Below are 22,196 nucleotides of genomic sequence, written 5' to 3'. Positions count from 1 at the left end.
TTCACTTGCTTGTTTTTGTTTTCCTGTAATTCTTGGAGAGATTTTTGTGTTTCTTCTTTCATGACTTCTGCCTGTTGATCAAAGTTCTGTATTTCTTTAAGTGATTTTTGCTTTTCCTCCTTATTGACTACTAACTTCTGACCCATATTATCCTGAATTTAAGTGATTTTTGTGTTTCCCTTGTAAAGGCTTCTAGCTTTTGATTATTTTTCTCCTGAATTTCTTTAAGAGATTTATTTATGTGTTTATTTATGTCCTTTATGTGTTCCTCTAACAGCCTCCTTACCAGTGATTTTAAATCCAACTCTTGTTTTTGTGGCATGTTGGGGCATCCAGGACTTGCTGTTGTTTGAGAGTTGGGTTCAAATGCTGCCATAATGCCTTGGTTTCTGTTAGTAACGTTCCTATGTTTGCCTTTAGCCATCTAGTTCTCCCTGGTGTTAGATGGTCTTATTGTCACAGACTGGTGCTTCAACCTACTGTGGACCTTTAAGGCTATTTCCTCGACACTGAATGACTGGGTTTCCTCTGGCACAGATTGCTGATATGCTGCCTTCCTCTTTTGTGTCCTTGGAGCCCTGCTCAGTCTTGCCGCAAGCAATGTTATACTTTGTCATGGTGAACCAGGTGTTCCCGGACTGCTCTGTCATGGAGTGAAGATGGTGGGGATGGGTGGGGGGACGGTGGGGTTTGGGGGAGTCACTCCCTTTGTTGATTCTCATGTAGGACACAGGCCCCATGCCCGACCGGCTGGCAGATGAACCGCCTATGTGCCCAAGTCCTGGGCGCAGTCGGACCCCAGGTGGTTTGCACCCCCAGAGATCTTAAGCTCGGGGTAATGAGTGTTCTCTACAGTTCAGTTATTCCCAAAGGATTGTTCTGGGTCATATGAAGACAGGTGCAGCTGGGAGTGATTGTTTTCTGCCCCGGCAGGCAGCAAATATGGCCGCGGGGAGTCTCTCGACTACCATCATACTTGTCTGCATTATTTTTTTTCTAGGACCCTAAGTTTCAAAAAAATGGGACTTAGACTCGAGTCCAAGTTTGAGAAGAGTTTCAAGGAAGTGTTTGCTATTCAGGAAACAAATGAAAAGAGTTGACTGACATCAGAGATCCTGCTGTTGTCCTGGAACCATCTGCTCACATAGCCATGTCTGCCCACCTACAGCAGCAATGAGTGTTCTCTACAGTTCAGTTATTTCCAAAGGATTGCTCTGGGTCATATGGAGACAGGTGTGGCTGGGAGTTACACCTGCTGGCCTGGGTGTTCATCCCCATCTCTCCCCATGAAATCAAAGTATTGTATACTGCTGCTCTCTGCTCTCCAAGGATCTAGGCTGGAGCCTGTCTTCAGCTGGCTTTGCTCCACTCCCCTCCACACCTCACATGGATATGTTGCTTTCCTTGTCTTCTACTCTCCTGAGAGCAATCCACAATAAACCATGAGTTTCTAAGACTTCAAACCAAGTGGTGGCTCATTCCTGTTTTTCCAGGCCTTAAACGGCTGAGGCAGAAGAATAGCTGCAAATGTGATTCCAGCCTGGCCTACATAGTGACTCTCAGCTACTCTGGTCTATAAAGGTCTCAAATCTTGAAAAAACTAACCACTAACCAAGTAAGACAAGATAGGTCTCAACTCAGGAACTTTGTCTAGAAGACTTACTATAAAGTAATGTCCCAGAGTCAAAGCCTCAGGTTAGAGTTCTAGAGTGGGGCCACTGTTCAACCAAAGGTGTTTGGTGGAGTATCCATAGGTCCTCCAATTTTAAACCAGCACTGGGGCCAAATTTTATCCTGTAGAAAGGCATTACAGACTATGTGAGCTACATACAAAGTGGCATATTTGCTAGTGGATGGAGAATGATGGGGGTCTGATGACACTTGCTACATTGTATTAATAGATGGATATGAGTTATATCTAACAATCCCAAGTGATCATGAGGAAAGAGTCACTTATACCCGTAGCCATGAGTCAGACAGCAGCAAAGGCATGTGCCGGGCCCTTGTGTTCAGAAAGATAGAACTCCAGAGAAGACTACATTCTAGGTTCAGGGAGTGTCTTGTGCCAACATCAGGGTCCAGAGACTTGGAGTGGGGCCATGAAACAGACATGCGTGAGGACTTTGAATCTGATTCCCTGAACCTATTTGTTGTTGAGAATCCCTTTGCTATTTCCTGGAAAAAAGAACAATCTCTGTCCCCCAGCTTGCTTGAATGAAGACTATACAGGGACCTCCCAGATTGGCTCAATGGACAAACCAAGTATGGGATTGGAAGGCACGTGACAGGGGCCACACATTAAAGGGTTGACAAGTCTAGCCAACAGGAGAGGACAGGAGGTTGTGTTTGATCTAGATACTGGATTTTAAAAAAGGCTGGAAAAGTAAACTGGCTGACAGAGTTATCCGTACTTAAAAATTTTTTTATTGATTCTTGGTGGATTTCACACTATGTACTACAATCTCACTCATCTTCCAGTCCCTTCCTACCCCCCTGTACCCTTGCAACCTCCCTCCCCAAAGAAAACAAAACAATGAAAAAAAGAAAGGACAACGAAAACCATCTTGCCATGAAAGCTGCAGTGTGTCACAGTGTGTCACACAGTAAACACATTTTACAAACACCTCTTCCTGCAAATGTTCATTGCAATGAGTCATTGGTCTGATTCAAAGCTACTGACTTCTGTTTCACCATCAATACTGGATGTTCCCCAAGGACACATCTCAGATTTTTTTTTTTGTTGTTGCCTTGTGTCATGGAGATCCTGCAACTTTGGAATAGCAGCATTGGTCTTTTCACATGGTCCAGTAGTTCTTAGCTGGGGTAGATAAAGGGGTGGTTCTGGTCAAAGCCTTGAATCTGGGCCTGGGTGGTAGCTTAGTTGGTTTGCCTGCCAGCTCTCCTGAACCCATGAGTTATCAACACTTAAATGTTCTTCTGTGCTGCAGAATCTAATCAACCTGGTGATAGCCAAGGGTCATGGATCTAGGCTGTCCCTGGGCAGCTCCTGTATGTTCTTCATATTTCCAGCACACATTAATGGAGTGCTACTTCATTAATTGTACTATGATCACAGACGCAGGGGTACAGACATAACTGAAGTGGTGAGATGACTCTACTCTATAGCATTGGAAAATGGGTCTGTCAGATAACTGTATGGTGCCTGTGCCCTGGACTACTCACAGTCCAATCCTACCTGCCCTTGGAGTTGGAAGTTAGGTGGCACAGAGTTAACAACACAGACTCTGAAGCAGGGGAGAAACACAGCAGCAAGCTCATCTGAACACTTCTGCAAGCACTTTAATACCCTCCACCCATGCCCCATTGGTCCCAAGTTGTGACCTCCTCCTGCCCACTGTGCTCAAGAATAGCAGCCAGCAACCTGATCTGCCCACCTCCTGAAGAACAAGAAGAACCGGTTTCCAGCCTTCAGGGGAGGGGCTTGGCCTGCCTTTGTATCTTGGGAGAGAAGCATTAAAGATGGAGACTAGAATCAGAAGCCATGTGTTTTTGTGTCTCTCCATGTGTTTTCTCTTGTAACCTGTTCCTTACACATTTCTCCTTCCAGAGAACCTGCTGTTAGAATGTGTGAGCTGGACTCTACCTATGGCGCCCGATTGCTGCCAGAAAAATAAATATGATAGGTAAATAGAGACCCTGAATCAGCTGGTAAGTATGAGTAATTCAATAATGTTCTTAAAGCTGCTTCTCCCATATTGGGAAGATAGACTGCTTTTCCTCTAGCCATTAATTTGCAAGCCAGGTTTTATTCCTGAGTTACTAATTTACAACCAAATTAAATACCATGGGCCCTCCAGAGAAATAGTCCAAGCAGTTTTTCCTTTTAATCTATTATTTTGTGTTTCAAGCAGGTATCTTTCAGATACAGCACTCGAAGGTGGGCTGCTACAGCAATGGCTTCCAGGGCTCGACGGATGGCTATGCAGGCCCGCCAGGCCACACTCACAGGACACTTACTTTACCAGTGGATCCCCAAAGATGGGGCTGCATAGAACTCAGATCTATGCATGTTTCTTAATTAAACAAACATGGGCACCAGTCATGAGGTGCGAGGCGAGACACTGCAAGGGAAAAAGGAAATGTCCTGCTTCTGAGTTTCCATAAAAGTAAGCCTGGCTGCATAGGGGTTGACATTGAGAGGCTGTCCTTTAAAATAATAAGGCAGTCTATTTCCCCTCCCCTGAAATGGACATCAATTAATATTTAAAGGGGTTGAGGCCAATGCTTTCCTTCACTGGTCAACACCCATCGTCTTTTGACGAATATAGTTATCCAATGGTTTTTCTGAAAAAAAGGGGGGGGAGTAATTGTGACCTCCCCCTGCCCACTGTTCTCCAGAATAGCAGCCAGCAACCTGATCCGCCCGACTCCTGAAGAAGAAGAACCTATTTCCAGTCTTCAGGGGAGGGGCTGGGCCTGCCTTTGTAGCTTGAGAAAGAAGGTATTAAAGATGGAGACTTGAACCAGAAGCCATGTGTTTTTGTGTCTCTCCATGTGATTCCTCTTGCCCCCTTTCCAATACCTATCTCTCCTTCCAGGAAACCTGCTGTTAAAATGTGTGAGCTAGACTCTACACCAAGTAAATATCTCTTCTAAACAGCAGTTCCTGATTGACTGGCATTGTCTACACCAGCAATCTTTGGTCTCAAGCAGTCCTCAATTTGGTCCTCCTGCAGGAGATGCTTTTGCAGCTGTGCAGACCCTGGTGTTTACACAGAAGCAGCCCTGATATTTCTGCTACATATCCACCCTTTTGTTTTTAGATTTTGGCAGCCTAGTGGGAACTGGGATGCCATTGCCTTGACATAGTCAATCCAACCTTGGAGGATTCCCAACATATTGTACTGTGTCTTTCTTGTCCTGTCCTGTCTCCCAGAATCTTACCCATCACTGACTACCAGCCCTCAAAGAGATATCACTCCAAAGGGATGTCACACAAGGGGAAGATGAGGAACAGCTTATACAGTGGTCTTATGAATCTCTGCCATCCATACTTGATCACTTTCTTAGGGGAACTGCAATCAGGATTTTTGAGAGCCATCAGCACCTAGTGGATCACCTTATTTATGGTACGATGCCTGGAGATATGCTGTGTGGGACACTTAACAAAATAATTATTAGTATGAAAATTCCTCCCATCATAGCATAAATGGCTATCCAGAGGGATCTAACAGCCTCTTAATATTGTTCCACACTTTTCCCAAGAATCCAACATCTAGGGAGAGTCCAGATACCCTTGTCACATTGAGGTTGACTATGTTCTACCTTATTAGCACAGAACAGTTAAGGAATTTGTCTGATCAGGTATCTTCATGATACTGAGCCAACTGTTGCTGGGCTTCAGTGTCGTTATGCACCTAGTAATGGGTTAGGCAGATTGAGTGAGACCTGAGGTCGCATGCCAATAGAGACATGTCCCTATAAAGGGCCAACTTACTGCCGGTAAGTCAATCTGTTGTAAATGTGGATGGCTTGATAAAAATGTTGATTTAGTAGCTCCTATGCCTGTGGAATCTTGGCCGAATTACAGACTATGGCATTGGCAGTCTCCCCTGTAGTAGCTGTCTGGATCAAGGCAGCAGCAGGTATTGTTGCCCCATTAATGCCAGCAATGATGGCTGCAATGATGGCAGCTGTAATTCCAAGATCCCTCTCTCCCCACTGTAGGGATTGTAAGTAAGCCAGGGCCACCAGAGTAACAGCACGAAAGTGGGTGGTATTTACTGGAATGCAAATGGCAGCTGGCTCCCTCATCAGAATAGCTGTTCTTGAATATCCCATCCAGCAGGTATTCAGGAGTCATTTCTCATTAAATGAGTTAATAGGACACAGACTTGGATGGCTTTCCAGCCAACCTGGCTGCCTTTCCAGCCAACCTGGCTGCCAATGGTCACATTCACAAGCATTGCTCTAGTCCACATTTTTGCTGACCAGTTTATGTGGAAATATGTCCGACTAAAGAGACAGCTACCCTTTAGGAGGGTAAGGGGCATAAATCCGTTCTGCTAATGTCATGTCTGCCAGAGGAGTGGGAATCCAGGGACTAGCTGCCTCATCAGGGGAAGCCTCACGATATACCTGAGAATGAGGCCCCTGGGGAGAGGCAATCCAGCACAAGCGACAGGCATCAAAGGACTGACCACAGTAGGAGTGACCTCTGGAAGGCAAAATGCGCCTAAATCACACTAGAGGTAAGCTAGGGTACCTCCAATGGGGCAGAAGCAGAAGGACTTGTGTGTGATGGACCTGGGACAGCAGAGCTAGAGGACTGCTTGGAGCCTGACAGCTGGAGGACTGGAGCAGAGGTGCCCTCATCCTCATCGCTAAAATCAACCTGTTTGCCCCAAGAATTTGGGACAGGGTCAGTATTAGAAAGGTGAATATTAGCCCAATTCTGGCAGTGTTTGTTATAGGCGGTCACCAAGTCTTCTGGGTGGCTTAGAAGCCACCACTTAAGCCACCATTTAAGACTGGCAATGTCTGCAAGAAGGATGGGGACAAAGAACAAAGGAGAGACAATCCCTCACTGTACCCGGTGTTTGCGGGCAAGGATGAGAACACACATCTAGATGTCAAGATCCCACAGGTTCTCCAGCCATATCCAGGAGGCCAAAATAGCAGCCTCCTCCCAAAATTGAGCCAGGTTGTGAGTCTTAACCTTGAGACCAGGAGTACCCAGAAGGGTTTTCAGAGGCCTAATCTGGGGTTCCTTGATGGTGGAAGGGAGGGAACCCATGACAACGAGCACGAAGGAAACAAATGATGAACAGACATGACAAATACAACAGAAGAGGTGACAAAAGTCACAGTGTGCTAAGCAGGGGATTACCTCAGGTGTAGCTCAAAGGCCTTATTCCTGGATGCTGTACCCAGGATAGGGAAGACCTTTGGAAGTCGATCCCTGGTACTGCTGCCTAGGAGACCAGCCCATATCAGGTACCATGATGAATCTAGACCAAAAGTGAAAATGAGCAGGCAAAGACAAAGAAGACAGAAAAGATGGCTGCCGCACACTTATCTAGACAAAGAGAAAGAAAAGATGACCACTGCACACTTACCTAGACAAAGACAAAGAAAGAAAAAATGGCCGTTGCATGCTCACCTATACAAAGACAAAGAACAAAAAGATGACCATTGCACATTCATCCTCAAACCAAACCCAGACCAAAATCAAGATGACCATACATAAAAGGCAAAGAGGACAGAAATGGGGTCCACATGCTCACCTTTGTGGGACCCACAACATAAAACACTAAGGGGCCAACTCAGCGAAGAAGCAACCGAGAGGGGCACAACAGCAGCACCTTGAGGAGAAGAGCAGATCAGGTCCAGTACAGTTCTTGCAGCAACAGGCAAAAAACCAAAAACAAACAAACAACAACAACAACAACAACAAAACAAGTCCCCAGAAAAGGATGTTCACAAGCTGCCACAAAACAAGAACGATTTAGAAGTCCATTGACCAGGCTGGATGTCAGGCTTTGCCTGTGTCCGGATCTGCTCACAGCCTGACCCTACCTGCCCTTGGGGGTTGGAGATGAGGAGGCACAGAGTCAACAACACAGACTCTGGAGCAGATGAGAAACACTGCAGTGAGTTCACCTGGACACTGCTGCGAACTCCTTTAATAAACTCCACCTGCATCCCTTTGGTCCCAAGGAACATCACTTCTAAACGGCAGTTCGTGATTGAATGGCATTGCCTGCACCACAATCCTTGGTCTCTCAGGCAGACCTCAGTTATGTCCTCCTGCAGGAGATGCTTCTGTGACATCGAGGCCCCCAACGTTTACATAAAGGTGCCTTGAAGTTCCTGCTCCAACTGTGCTCCTCAGGGCCACGCAGAGGCTTTAAATTTAATGCGGTGATCAGGAACACACTGCTGGGGTCATGAGCATCCTGGGTCAGTTCAGCACTGACTCCTTTCTGAAGGATGGAATAATGGTGGGACCATCTCCCAATTCCTACTTCCATAGTAGCAATAGAAAGATTAGGTTCCCGATAACAAGAATCACTCAGTTGTTGCAGCTAGATAAAGTAATCCTCAGAGAGACAGCCGGAGACCTTGTCTGTAGATATCTGTGGAGACAGCTAATAGGCAGCTCCTAGGTAATGCCACAGAAGTCAGGACAACTGGACAACACAAAAGGATGTTGCATCATATATATCCTCAAAAGAGTGGAGGGAAAAAACAGTGGAAGTCCGGCATCCTAATAAAAACCTAGATCCTTTCCCCAGTTCCCAATTAGGTCCATTTCTTAGTAGGACTCAAAATCCATCAAAGGAATGAGCCCAGTTTCCCAGTAGAATTAACCTTGGAAATATTTATATGGTGCTTCTCAGATCTTCCCACATCTATTGACATCTATCTATTATTCACTCTGAATCTAGCCTGGAAAAGGAACATACATCTCTTTCATGGGATGTGGGATACAGCATATGAGTTGATGCTGATATTTGGGAACCCAAAGCTCTATCACTGTCTCCTGTTAATGGAGGTTCTGTAGAGGTCAGGCCATGTCCCTGTCACAATGGATCCACTAGATTTCAGAGCCACCCAGCAACTGTTTGCCTGCTTGCTGAATGTATGATCAGGGTAGGAGCAGCAGTTAGTTGGAATGGCTTCTTCAACTATGAAATGACAAATAATGTCTTAGAAAGACCAAGCAGAAGGAAGTGGACACTGAAATTTCCCAGTGGACAAATAGTGGAAAGCAATATCACAGCACAATCCAGTCACTGACAGGGCTGGTGTTGTTGTTTACAAAGACTGAAAGTTTGCAAGTAGGTTCTACCCCATTGGAGCTCCATTCAGTTCAGTAGTCTGACGTCTGCAAAGGCTAAGTCATTCACTGAGGCTAGTGGAAGCTAGAACATTAAGGAGAATCCCTAATTGTATTTATAGCAGATGTGCTGTTTCCTTGCATTGTATGTATGGATGATTGGCCCTCACAAATGCCTGTGCAACACAGTTGTGACTGGTGCCTGTGAGTGGAGGCCAGAAGACAGTGTTGAATCCCAGAAGTGGAGCTATATATAGATGTGAGTGGCCAAGTGGGTGCTGAGAATTGAACCCATGTCCTATGGAAGAGCAGCTAGCCTTCTCAACTTTTAAGTCATCTCTCCTGTCTGCAGATGGGCTATCTTTAGTATAGCCCCTGGAAAGTGATGTATAGCTATTAACATGGAAAAATCTACCAGAAGGTGGTAAGTTAAAGAGAATTGTTAGATGCATGGATTGGACAACAGTTGTATACTTATAGTCTTACCTTAGGGCAAAGTGAATTCTCCTGGTATTTGTTAAAATATAGCCTGTCTGCTAGGTCTGGTGGTACAATCTTATAATCCCTGAACCCCGGATGAAATGTAGGTGAATCTCTGTGAGTCCAAGGCCAGCCTTGTCTATACATACAAAGTTTCCAGATAGTTAGAACAACATAATACTCTGTCTCTCTGTCTTTCTCTCTCTCAATCTCTCTCTCTCTGTCTCTCTCTGTCTCTCTGTCTCTGTCTCTGTCTCTGTCTCTCTCTCACACACACACGGACACACAGACACACACACACAAACACATAAAACTTGTCTGGATATATACATTAGCCTTCTGTATTGGTACCTGTATGTTCATTGAATCTGATGCACAAATTCTCTGAGTCTTTTGAGTATCTTGTTAAGATAGAGGCTCTCCAGGTCTTAAGACTTACAAAGACTCAAATGTCTGGTATATAGGTAAGTATGCAGGGATGACCAGGACAAGGAGCCTACCAGAATCTCCCCTTCATAGTTACAAGCCCTTGCACTGTGCATCTCCTATAATTAAGAAGCACCAGTTATCGAAGAGTACTGTCACCCAGCATAGGAGTCAGACAACTCCAGGCCTGTCAGAAGGACACAGGGCCAGGGGCTCAGCTCCTTGAGTCTGCTGGAACAGAGGAGAAAAATTGTTGTGTCTGGAAACCTGATGGAAACCATTCAAGGTCCCAAGAATCATGTACAGGTTGGTTTTGTGTGTCCCCTTGACACAGGACAGTGTCATCAGAGAGAAAAGAGCCTCAGTCATGATATATCTCCAAGAGATACAAGCAGATCCTCTGAAGTCAGCCCATGTTTATGGAAACCCAGAGTCTTCATCACTGTCTGTGTGTCCTTGGGTAAATTACTCGACCATGTTCTTGTCTCATTTGTGTCAGGAAGAAGCTAGATGTGATGCAAAATGATGGGTTCATATTAATCATGTGTTTATAAAGAGCTTGGTTCTCTATGTCATTCACAAAAAAAATCCCAAGATTGCTTTGACGACTCAAGCCCACAGAGATTTGATTTATATATTTTAGACAGAAGAGGGCATCACTGATGAAATCCATAGTAGCAGTACAGGAAGTCTGGGGTGCTGAGCTGGCAAACAGCCAGGAACCATGACAGCTATGGCCGTTTACATGAGAAATACTTGGAATTTCTGGTGATAACCTCCAAACCTTTGTGGTTTTTTTGTTTTGGACAAAAAATAAAAGTCACACAAGGACACGTCATCCTTTTTCATAACTTTTCCCTCCAGTGTCTGGGAATTTCCCCCAATCCCCAAGACTGTAGAATTATGGGGGATTTTTCAAATGTGTTGGCCAATGATCTCTCTCTACCCATATACCAAAGGAGAAGAGAAAGTTCACTTAAAGATGCCAGCTACCACTAGCAAATGAGAACATGGGAGTCTGGACAGCTGAGGAACACATGGCTGCTGGTCAGAACCAACCTGAGAAGGATACAAGTTGTACCATAGCTGTGCACAGCACAAAGCTGTACCACAGTGCAGGATGCAGGAATGGCCAACTCCAGGCCAGTCTGAAGAGCAAAGTACCAGCACTAAGTTCTTTGGGTCTGCTGGAACAGAATTGCTTTTCCCATTGCCCTGTGGTGTGGAGGCAACGGCTGAGTTGGCTATTGTTCTAGGAGGGCTGTGTACCCCACCCTATCGGACATCCGTGAACAACCTAGGAGACTAAAGCTGTTACTCAAAGCTGCCAGTCATCTTTCCTGAACTCAGGGGTGCAGGTGTTTGCTGCAAGGTTGCAGAACCCAGCTGTTTGTGTGGTCCTTGGAGCTGCTGGACGACCTGCCTGACCTGAGCTGAAAGGTCAAAGACTCTTGGTCATGACCCTTAGCCTGAATTTCCCATGATCACTTCTCAGGTGCACTGTGGCTATGCACTTCCATCAGGAGGAGAGGAGATGGGACTCTAGTTCAGTGAACAACCTTTGCAAAGGAGCTGCATGTCAAACATCCTGCATACCGGATATGTACATTATGATGAACAGATTCATGACTAGCAAAACTAGAGTTATGAAGGAGCAATGGCATAATTTTATGGTTGGGGGTCAGCTACAGGGTGGCAGCATTAGGAAGGGTGAGGACCACTGATCTAGTTTTTCCAAGGAACACAGTATGGAGATGGCCCTGTGAGTCCTGCCAATACCCTGGAGCCTCAAAGTATTAGGTCAAGCTCTCTAGTGGGCTTGGATGGCTACCATTTCTTACCTAGTTATGTGTTAAGGAACAGGGAGAAGGCAGAGGGAAGATTGTGGCCTGAATCCCTTGGAGAGTAAAGACTATTAGGTGTCTATAGTAAGAACCAACCGGATCTGATGCTATTCCTCCAGCTCCTTCAGCAAAGAAAAGGAATTCTCAGGCTTCTTAGAACATCTGCTACATCGTTTCTGTCAAGCTGGCTGTCTTAGTCAGGGTTTCTATTCCTGCACAAACATCATGACCAAGAAGCAAGTTGGGGAGGAAAGGGTTTATTGAGCTTACACTTCCATTTTGCAGTTCATCACTAAAGGAAGTCAGGACTGGAACTCAAGCAGGTCAGGAAGCAGGAGCTGATGCAGAGGCCATGGAGGGATGTTTCTTACTGGCTTGCTTCCCCTGGCTTGCTCAGCCTGCTCTCTTATAGAACCCAAGAATATCAGCCCAGGGATGGTACTACCCACAAGGGGCCCTCCCCACTTGATCACTAAATGAGAAAATGCCCCACAGCTGGATCTCATGGAGGCACTTCCCCAACTGAAGCTCCTTTCTCTGTGATAACTTCAGCCTGTGTCAAGTTGACACACAAAACTAACCAGTACAATGGCCACTACTAACTCCAACAGAACATCTAGAACAATCCATGTGTTTTCTGCAAGTATGTTATATACTTTGCTGAAACTGGCTCATTCCTGTTAGCAGGAAAGCACTGTGTGTGTGTGTGTGTGTGTGTGTGTGTGTGTGTGTGTGTGTGTGTGTTGGGGTTTTGTCTAAGCTCCACCCCACAGCTACCTGGCAATAAATAGCCAGGTATGCCCCGCCCCAGAGATCTGGCCCACTATAAGAGGGGCTACTTACCCCTCCTCTCTCTCTTTGCTCACTGCTCTCCCACATACTCTCACCTCTCTGCCCCTGGGGCTCTTCCCCCCCCCCCCCTCCACGTGGTCATAGCCGGCCTCTACTCCCTCCTCTCTCTCTCTCTCTCTCTCTCTCTCTCTCTCTCTGTTTCTCTCTACCTCTCTCTCTCTACCACTAACTCCCATCCCATCCCCTATTCTGAATAACCTCTATTCTATACTATGTCTGTGTGTGTGTGGTCCCCATACCCCTTTCTCTAGGTTCTCCAGAGACACGCCGCCCCAATGTCAGCATGAAGCAGCCAGATCACAACAAGACCCTATTCCTGCTTCGCCGTATGCGCCGTCACTTCTTTTTCTTTTTTCTTTTTCTTTTATTAATTAACCAAACATTGGGGACTGTTGGGGTTTTGTCTAAGCTCCACCCCACAGCTACCTGGCAATAGCCAGGTATGCCCCGCCCCAGAGATCTGGCCCACTATAAGAGGGGCTACTTGCCCCTCCTCTCTCTCTTTGCTCACTGCTCTCCCACATACTCTCACCTCTCTGCCCCTGGGGCTCTTCCCCCCCCTCCACGTGGTCATAGCCGGCCTCCACTCCCTCCACTCTCTCTCTCTCTCTCTCTACCTCTCTCTCTCTACCACTAACTCCCATCCCCTATTCTGAATAAACTCTATTCTATACCATGTCTGTGTGTGTGTGTGGTCCCTCAGGGGCAGAGGTGCCCAGGCAAGGGCCCGCCTGGACACCTTCCCCCATGCCGCCTAGCCACACTCACCTAACCCCTATACCCTCTACCTTTAAGCCTTATCATCCTGCTGAATCCTTCATCCAGAAGTAACCCTGAATCCTTCATTGGTGCACTGACTCCTTCAGTGTGTGTGTGTGTGTGGTTCTGAGCTGTGTCTCTCCTCTCGAAGGTATGTTTCATATCTGCCTCTGCTGGGCAGTGGGTGAGTCACCCCTGAGTGGGCAGAAAGCTCAGAGGGCTTTGTCTGGATCCTCTCGGGCTGCCAACATCAGTCTGCCTATGGGAGGGACCAGGACTCCTTTGCTGCTGTTTGGTGAGGAATAGAGAAGTGTGACTTGAGGGCTCCTTAAGAGGTACCTACCTGCCCACGACCTGTAACTCTGCTGGTAACTCTGGAAGCAAAAGACCAATAGCAAGAGGTTTCTGCAAAGGGAAGGACTCAGACAGGATTTTGGATAGAAGTCAAAATTTGGTAGTTAGCTGGCCCAGAATTAATTTCCTGTTTCTGTCGCCTGACCTTGAGAGCAGTTAAAGTTTTGTCAGAGTAGACAAAAAAACTTTGGTAGGAGGCTTTGTGGTAGGTATAGTCGTGAAATACAAACGAACAACCAGGGCTTCTGCAGAGTGAAGAGGAAATCTCAGAAAAGAGAAAGCTTTGGGCCTGTCTGATGCCCAGGTGAACACAACTCTGTTTGAACTGAGAACAGAGCCTTGTCTTTCACACACAGATTGCTTGCAACTTAAACCATTATAACCGCGAGCACCCTCTGCTGAAACAAACACTTAAGTTCTGGTTTAAGCAGGAGTATGTCAGTAACTGCCAGCTCAATCAGTCTTCACCAGGATTTGGTCCTCAGAGCCCAATGACACGTTTATCCCACCCAGTGCCTGTCAGAGCAGCTGTGCTGTGATGCTCTGTTCATATCTTCAGTCTTCCATCTGACATGCAAACTCTTCTGAGACTGCGTTAAAATCAGAGTTCTCCTCCTGAAACCTTTTCTCCACCTTCTCTCAAAACCGACTGAGTGTCAGACTGAAGAAGCACTTGCTGGTTTGGGCAAGTGTGAGAGCCAAAGGTCTGCGTTCAGTTTTAATTACTGTGTCCAAAGGATCCCTGAAACAAGAATGCCTCTAACCTTTGCCCAAGAACAGATATTTCCTGAAATGCAGCAGGCTATTGTGTATGGTCTATAAATAACAAGGAACAAGTTCCCTACGCAGGTTTGTTTGACCCTACTGCACAGAATGTGCATGATCACATGTAGGCAGGAGGTATCTATGTGGGAAAGATATCAAGATGTATGCTTGCCTGATTAGATGCAGGCCTGAATTATATCAGGAAACATACTTGCCCCTGATTGGTCATGATGGAAAATGTGTTGGCCTTATGGGGCTTTAAATCTGTGTGAAATGTGATTCCTTGTCATTTGTTGTGAACCCAGGAATAGACCTGGCCTGAGTCCATTATTTGGGCCAGAATCAAAGCTTGCTTCTGCCAATTTGGTTCAAAATTATGTTATTCATCTTATTCTCACCCAGGGGGATTGCTGGAGAATGTCAGAATGCCCTAGAATTCTATATCCACAATTCTGCCAGTATTGTAGATGGAAACTAGGGTGGGGGTGTCCAGGGAAGGGGAGACCCTGTCATAGCATTCTTCTGGAGCTGCTCTGGGGTAGGTAGGTAGGGCAACATTCTGTTCCCTGTGTCCCTCACCTCTCAGGAGTTACACTTGACTGAGGAGCTTGGCCTTAAGGTCTCAGGAGTGCCGCTCAGACACAGGACAATATAGTGATAGTTCTGCTCTCTCTGTGCCTCCTCTGGGTCTCCAAGAAGGGACTGAATAAGCAACATATAGGTGTTGGATTTGCATGGACACATTAGCTTTGAGATACTTTTGCAAAGTCTCATTACTTAGAGTCCTATAAAAACATCTAAAAATACTTAATCCCTGATCAAAGTAGAATTGGAGACATGGCTAAAATGTGGGGCACGAAAAGGACCCCAGAAATCTTACCTCAGGCATGGCCTCAGGCTGTTCCCTGTCAGTCAGACCCACTCCAGCTCCACACCAGCCCATCTCTGTGCAGGTGAGCCCAGGGATGAGAAAGAGCCAATGTCTGTGCAGGCGAGCAGACTGCTGAGAGACCTCAGGCCAGATGCTCACCTTAGTCCACCAAGTCCCTCAGAGAAAGTCTTCCCAGAAGTAGGGATGGAGAGGGACTTGATATATCCTGATGATACATGAGGGACCTCCTAGAAAGACTCCCTGGAGGTGACAGCTCATCACCACTTATCACATCTGTACCTCAGAAGGTGGACCAGATCTTTTTCCTCATGCCCTGATGGCCACTGTTGCAGCTTCCTCCTGCCCTTGACTTCTAGGCTGGGATGACAAGTCTTCAGAGACAGTGCTCTGACCCAGGGGCATCTCCTCAGTCCTGGGTCTGAGAGAAAGCTTGTCTTGGTCAGGATCCAGCTCCGGGGTCTTCTGTTGGCCTCAGGTATACCTTACAAGTGTTTGACTCTCCTTCCCTGCTGTCTCCTTACACAAGTCACTTTAACCAGGGACGTGACAGGCAACCTTGGGGAAATCCATGCTCCCCTCCTGGTCACAGGAGCAACTAAGAAAAATTTGAGTTTCTGTGGAGGCATTTTTTGCTGTTTTGTTTGTTTTCCCCATCCTTGAATAAATAAGGCATCATAAGGAACTGGCTCAACTGGCCCTGGTGTACCCTTTTGCAATCCTGTGTGTCCCCTTTCTCTTTCTTCCTGTTACCACATTCCAAAAAAATGAACGATGGAAAAGAATTTCACAGCAGTACCCTGGAGATTTGAGAATCACTTTCGTTTCTGTTTTCCCCATTGGGGCGGAGCCTTCTCTGCTGTGTTACTATTGGGGCTCTCTTCCTGTTCTCAGCTGTGGGCCATAGCAAACAGTCCTGAGGCCTGTGCAGACGCCAAGGGATCCGAGCTCACTGTCCCAGGCCCTACGCAGGTGTTGGAAGATGGAAGGGAGCAGCCTCAGCCCCAGGTGGGTCGTCTTTCTCCCTCTGTAACCTTTCCCTCTGACAATATGGTTGATCTAATGTCTTGAGTTAGTAGTCCAAGCTTCAGTCAGTCCAAACTGCCTGACATGAAGTAGCTTTGGCCACTAATGTGAGGGAACAGATTGGGAGGTGGGGTAAAGAGACACAGACAGACAAACAGACACACACACACACACACACACACACACACACACAGAGAGAGAGAGAGAGAGAGAGAGAGAGAGAGAGAGAGAGAGAGAGAGAGAGAGAATCAGCATACCTGAACACTTGAGTTTGTTTACCTTAGATATGCACTGCCACATTGCACACAAGTCATGCCCTTCTTTGTGACCACTGCCCAGCTGTCAGAGGTAGACTGGCCACAGCTGACAGGGACTTCTGTGGCATGGTTCTGTTATTATCTTGTGACCGAGTGCTCTCAGTCCCTCTGCCTTTCTCTGCATTAGAGCAGGTCTACTGCAGGAAGGTCACCTTAGGGAAGAAATCCAAACAACAGAGGATGCTGGGTAAACAGTTGGCACTCGCTGTCCTGGTCTCCTACCTGTCTGGCAGGACTTGTCACTGCTGTCCCCAGCCTGCTCCTGGTTTAAGCTCTCACTGTCAGACCTTGATCCAAGGGAAACAGAAGACAAGAAAGGGCCCTGATCTCAAAGGTCAGGGCAAGCTGCATGTTTTATTTCCCTTTAGCTTTCTGTTCTCGCTGGACGATACTTCAGTAATGCAGTTGAAACTAGGATCTTGAGTATACCTGATTATATATCCCTATTTTTAAAACTTTTGATTCGGGGTTGGGGATTTAGCTCAGTGGTAGAGCGCTTGCCTAGCAAGCACAAGGCCCTGGTTTTGGTCCTCAGCCCTGTTTAAAAAAACAAAAACAAAACAAAACAAAAAACCCAAAAAACAAAAAACAAAAACCTTTTAATTCAAGGTTTTGCTAAGTTACACACACCAGCATGAAACTCATTCTATAGCTTAGGCTGGCCTTGAACTTGTGGTCTTGTCTTAGTCCTCTGACTAAGGTTATAGGCCTAGACCACCAGGACCATTTCATAATAAAATGTGGTTTATAAGCTTTCAAACCTGTGGAAATATAGAAAGGATAAGACCCCTCATCTGTCCCCCATATACTTACTCTACTTGAGTTCATTCTTCCTTATATTATTTATATTTAATTTTAAGACAGGTCTCTTGGTCTTTTTATTATGTAGTCCAGGCTGACCTGAAACTTGCTATGTAGACCAGCCTGGTCATGGACTCACAATAGAAATCCACCTGCCTCTGCCTCCCAAGTACAGAGATCAAAAGTGTATAAGACCATACCTGGGTCTTTCTTATTGTCTACAAAATATTTAGTGTGTGTGTGTGTGTGTGTGTGTGTGTGTGTGTGTGTGTGTGTGTGAGAGAGAGAGAGAGAGAGAGAGAGAGAGAGAGAGAGAGAGAGAGAGAGAGAGAAGAGTGTGTACACTATTAGGGCATGTGCCTTTGGAGCCCAGAAGAGGATGTCAGATCTGCTGTAGCTGGAGTTATAGATGGCTATGAGATGCCAGACTGGGAACTGAACTCCAGTCCTTTTAAGAGCAATCTTTGCTGTTAACTGCTGACCTATCTATCCAGCCCGTTTATCTTCCCCAATGCATTTTGTGTATAATTTGTTTTCATTAATGTGTATTTTCAGTTTGTAATGTTGTCCTGTGTTTTCAGCCTTAGCTTGTTTGAAAAGCAGAAATCTTGGCGAGGTCGTCCGAGTACTGAGTGTATAGTTACTTTCCTCTTTTTCACAGCTCCCTGCTGTTCACAGCACTTGTATATGAACCAAGAGATGTATAATCCAATGTTATATTTATTTATGTGTGCACATGTGTGGCAGCTTTGCATGTATCATGGAGACAGGGGGCAAAGTAGAGGAGTTGATTCTTTTTTCCTTCCATGTGGTTTCTGGGATCCAACCCAAGTATCAGGCTTGGTTGCTGGCTCCTTTACCTATCTTGCCATCTTGCCAGGCCTTTCCACATATTTCCATGCATCTCCTTTTGATGATCTTTCGCTCACTATCACTGTTGACTGTCACCCACAAGCGGCAGGAACAGTGGCCTTATAATACATTATGCTTATAGACTAGTAGTTTGTCTTGCATCAAAGACATAATCAGGAGACTATGGAGACAAAGGGTGTTAATGACCACTTGCTTATAGATGGTGTCAAATGGCTTCCCAGGATGGAAATCCTGGAAAGTCTATGCATTTCCCTGCCAATAGCTACTGCGATGAGGCATCTTCGCTCTCTCGGCCAAAGTAAGCAAAGACAATAGAGATGTGTGCTGCTTCGCCATCTCCCTATTATGCAGGAAATGGGATGTTTTTCTTGTGCACCGGCCCTTTAGTTCCCTGTCCTGTCACTGGTCTGTTTTCGCTATCTTGAGTCAGATGTTTCCCTATCTTGAGTCAGATGTCTATGAAGAAGTCATATGCCTTCTATGTGCTCGCTAAATGTCCTGAGAAACTGTGGATATATTCTCCCCTGTCTTTTGGCACTGTGTATGGTGAGTTTCCTCTTATACAAAGTTAAAATTTGAATTTTAGTATTAATCTTGTAAGAAAGACACATCCACACATAAAGTGATAATGGAAGCCACTGAGAAAATCCAAGCACACTTGGGGTTTTGGGGTTTTGCATTTCTGCTTGCAATTCCTGCTTTTGAACCTAGAGCTCTATGCTTGCCCAGCAAGTTCTCTACCCTGAACTATATCCCCAACCCTCCCTTTACTTGGGCATCCCCTTTTAATGTGAGACACAATCTCATTCAGTTGCCCAGGCTAAACTTGAAACGGTAATTCTCCTGCCTCAGGTTCCTGAGTCCCTGGGCTTAAAGTCCTGCCCCGTCTGGCCTGGCAAGAGTTTTTGTTTGTTTTGTTTGGATCACAGTTCTGGGTTCTTCAGGTAACAAGTGGGAGTCTATCTTTCGTCAGGGAAAGTTTGTTTCTTTTCTTCCATCTGTCTCTTCTTTTAGACAAAAGGATTCTACCCTGGAGCCATACTGGCCTCCCCAGTCCTCACTGCCCCTGTGCAATCCTCTTTAGGATTTTTATCTTTGTGTTCATAAGAGCTGTCTCCAGGTCTTCCCCAATGACAATGACTTAATACTCAATAGCTTAGTTTATTCCCTTTCTAACTTTAAAAAATTTTGTCTCTGTGTGAATGTAGTGTGTGTCCATGTGTGAGTATGTATGAATGCAGTCTGTGTGTAGGTGTGTAAATGCTGTGCTTATGTGAGCATGTGAGTGTAAAGGCAGTATGTGTGTATGTGTGTGTATATGAATGCACTGTGTGTGTATGTATGTGAATGTTGTTTATATACATGTTTGTATGAATGCAGTCTGCGTGTATGTATATGACTGCTGGGTATATGTGAGTATGTGTGTGTGAATGCAGTGTGCATGTGTGTGTGTTGCAATGCACTGTGTATGTATATGTGTGGAATGCAGTGCCTGTATTTAAGATTGTGTATGTAAATGCAGTGTTATGAGTTTGTGTGTGAATGCTGTGTTTACATGTGTGTACAAATACTGTGTGTGTGTGTGTGATGGCACATATGCAGAGATCAGAGGACACTGTTGGGGATTAGTGCTCACCTAGCACCTTGTTTGAGTTGGAGGCAGGTTCTCTTCTTTGCCTCTGTGTCCACTCAGTTAGTTGGAAGGTGAGGCTCCCATGGTGTCTCCTGTCTCCTTCGCCTATGGAGCTGCAGGTGTGCTGGAATTGCAGACATGTTCTATAGCATCCAGCATCTATGTGAGTTCTGGGGATCTGAAATCAAGTCTTTACACTTGTGGATCAAGTCACTGAGCCACCTAGCTAGTCCTGATTTCTAATTTAATCTTAAATATTATTTCACTATTTTATGTGTATGAGTGTTTTTCCTCCATGTATGTCTGTGCAACATATCATGCCTGGTGCCTCAGGAAGTCAGAAGAGTGTGTTAGATTCCAAGAAGTTCCAGACAATTGTGATCCATCATGTGTGTGCTGGGAACTGAACCTGAGTCCTCTGGAAAGGCAGCCAGTGTTCTTAACCGCAGAGCAATCTTCCATCTCCTAATTTCTATTTTTTAAAGAAATACATTGTGATGAAGGATAATATAAATTTTATATATCTAAAATATATAGATAATGGTTCTAGCTCATCTCCATGGTTTTACAAGCTGCTCTGTCATCTACATCTTGTTAACTCCCTGTCTTCCTTCACCCCCATTTATCAGTTCTTGTGCTCTGCTAAGCACTTTGAGAAGAGTTTCCTTGTGGCTTCAGGATCATTCCTCCAGATGGGGTCTTCCATTCTACTGTCCTTTGTTTATTGTATGGTTGCTGTGGTTACACCCATCACTATGGTTGGACACTGGACAGCTCACACCATGCCTAGCTTTCTACGAGGTGTAACCTGGGTGTTGTTTTTGTTTCCTCTCTGAGGTTATAATTGATTCCTGTCAGTTTCTAAGGACGTCACTGATTATCCACCAATGGGCTCCATAGTCCTTTGTGTTTCTGGACTCTCTCTTCTCTGCCATTGGCTGTGGTGACCCCTCTGCCATAAAGCATGAGGTGCCTTCACAGTGAGTCCTGAACAGTGAATGCTCTGTGTGGTGTTCTGGATCAGAATGGCTCCCATGGGCTCACAGACTTGAATATTTAGTTCCCAGGGAGTGGCACTATTTGAAAGGATTAGAAGGTGTGGCCATGTTGCAGAATGTGTGTCACTAGGATTTGGCTTTGCGGTTTCAAAAAGCCCATTCCAAGCCCAGAGTCTCTCTCTTCCTGCTGCCTGCTGATCCAGATATAGAACTCTCAGCTACTTCTCCATCAGCACATCTGTCTACATCTGGCCATGCTCTCTGACCTGATGACATTTCAGATTAAACCTCTGAAAGTATAAGAAAGCCACAATTGAATACGTTCCCTTTTAAGGGTTCAATAGCATCAAAAATAACAGGAAGCAACATTCACTATTCCTTAATATCTCTTACCATCAATGGACTCAATTCCCCCAATAAAAAGATATAGACTAATGAAATATTTCCCATGTAAATCTTCAATTTTAGCAGAAAATGTTTGTAATTCCCCTTTTAATTAATTTGGTAATTTCTTTCATGTCTAACATTTTATCTGCATTATTTCTCATGATAATCTTCAATTTTAATATGTCTTTCTATATACTTCCTCCATTTTATCAGAAATGTTTCCCATGTAAATCTTTGATTTTATCACAAATGTTTCTAATTCAACCTTCAATTAACTTAGAAAGAGTTTTTTTATCAGCCATTTTTATGTAAAAATTTTCATGAAATAGTCAATTTTAACGTGTTTGTCTATTTCTTGAATTTTACTAGAAATATTTTCCATGTAAATCTTCAATATTATCTGAAAAAGTTTATAATTCCACCTTCAGTCAACTTAGAATTATCTTCTTGCCTATCATTTTATCTATGTAATTTCCATGATAATGTTTATTTTTAGCATGTTTTTCTATATATTTCTACAATTTTATTAGAAATATTTTCCATGTAAATCTTCAAGTTTATCAGAAAATGTTTATAATTCCACTTTCGATCAACTTAGGAATACTTTTATGTCTGCCATTATTTTATCTATATAAAGTTTACCATGATAATCTTCAATTCTAACATGTTTTTCTACATTTTTCTACAATTTTATCAGATATATTTTCCACATAAATCTTCAATTCTATCATAAAATGTTTCTATCCCATATTTCAATTAATTTAGCAATGTTTTACATGTCTACCATTTCACTCCTTAATTTTCCATGAAAATCGTCCATTTTAATGTGTTTATCTGAAATATTTTCCATGTAAATCTTTAATTTTATCATAAAGTGTTTTTACTTCCCTTTATTTCCATTTTCAATAAATAAAAAAATACTAATCAGCTGTTAAAAACAAAAAAACCCAAAACAAACAAACAAAAAAAGAGATGCTGTTATCATAATG

The 22,196-nt window shown here is 44.7% G+C and overlaps 1 protein-coding gene across 4 annotated transcripts in view; it reads left to right on the top strand.

The window, feature by feature from the left end:
• Positions 1–22,196, top strand: part of LOC127692477 (nuclear autoantigen Sp-100-like) — a 94,126-nt gene that overhangs the window by 25,028 nt on the left and 46,902 nt on the right. For 3 of the 4 annotated variants that reach the window (XR_007979472.1, XM_052192848.1, XM_052192849.1), the window contains exon 1: positions 16,044–16,180. The exons of the other annotated variant lie outside the window; for it this stretch is intronic. Coding sequence is in view for 2 of the 3 variants with exons in the window: in XM_052192848.1 (XP_052048808.1) it covers positions 16,155–16,180 (26 nt within the window). In the remaining variant the exon portion in view is untranslated. Of the gene's footprint in view, positions 1–16,043; positions 16,181–22,196 lie in introns of those variants that run through there. 4 annotated transcript variants of the gene reach the window in all.

This window comes from Apodemus sylvaticus, chromosome 9 (assembly GCF_947179515.1).
Source record: "Apodemus sylvaticus chromosome 9, mApoSyl1.1, whole genome shotgun sequence".
NCBI lineage: Eukaryota > Metazoa > Chordata > Mammalia > Rodentia > Muridae > Apodemus > Apodemus sylvaticus.
The sequence above is the reverse complement of the archived record's forward strand: the minus strand, read 5'-3'. Positions and strand labels throughout refer to the sequence as shown.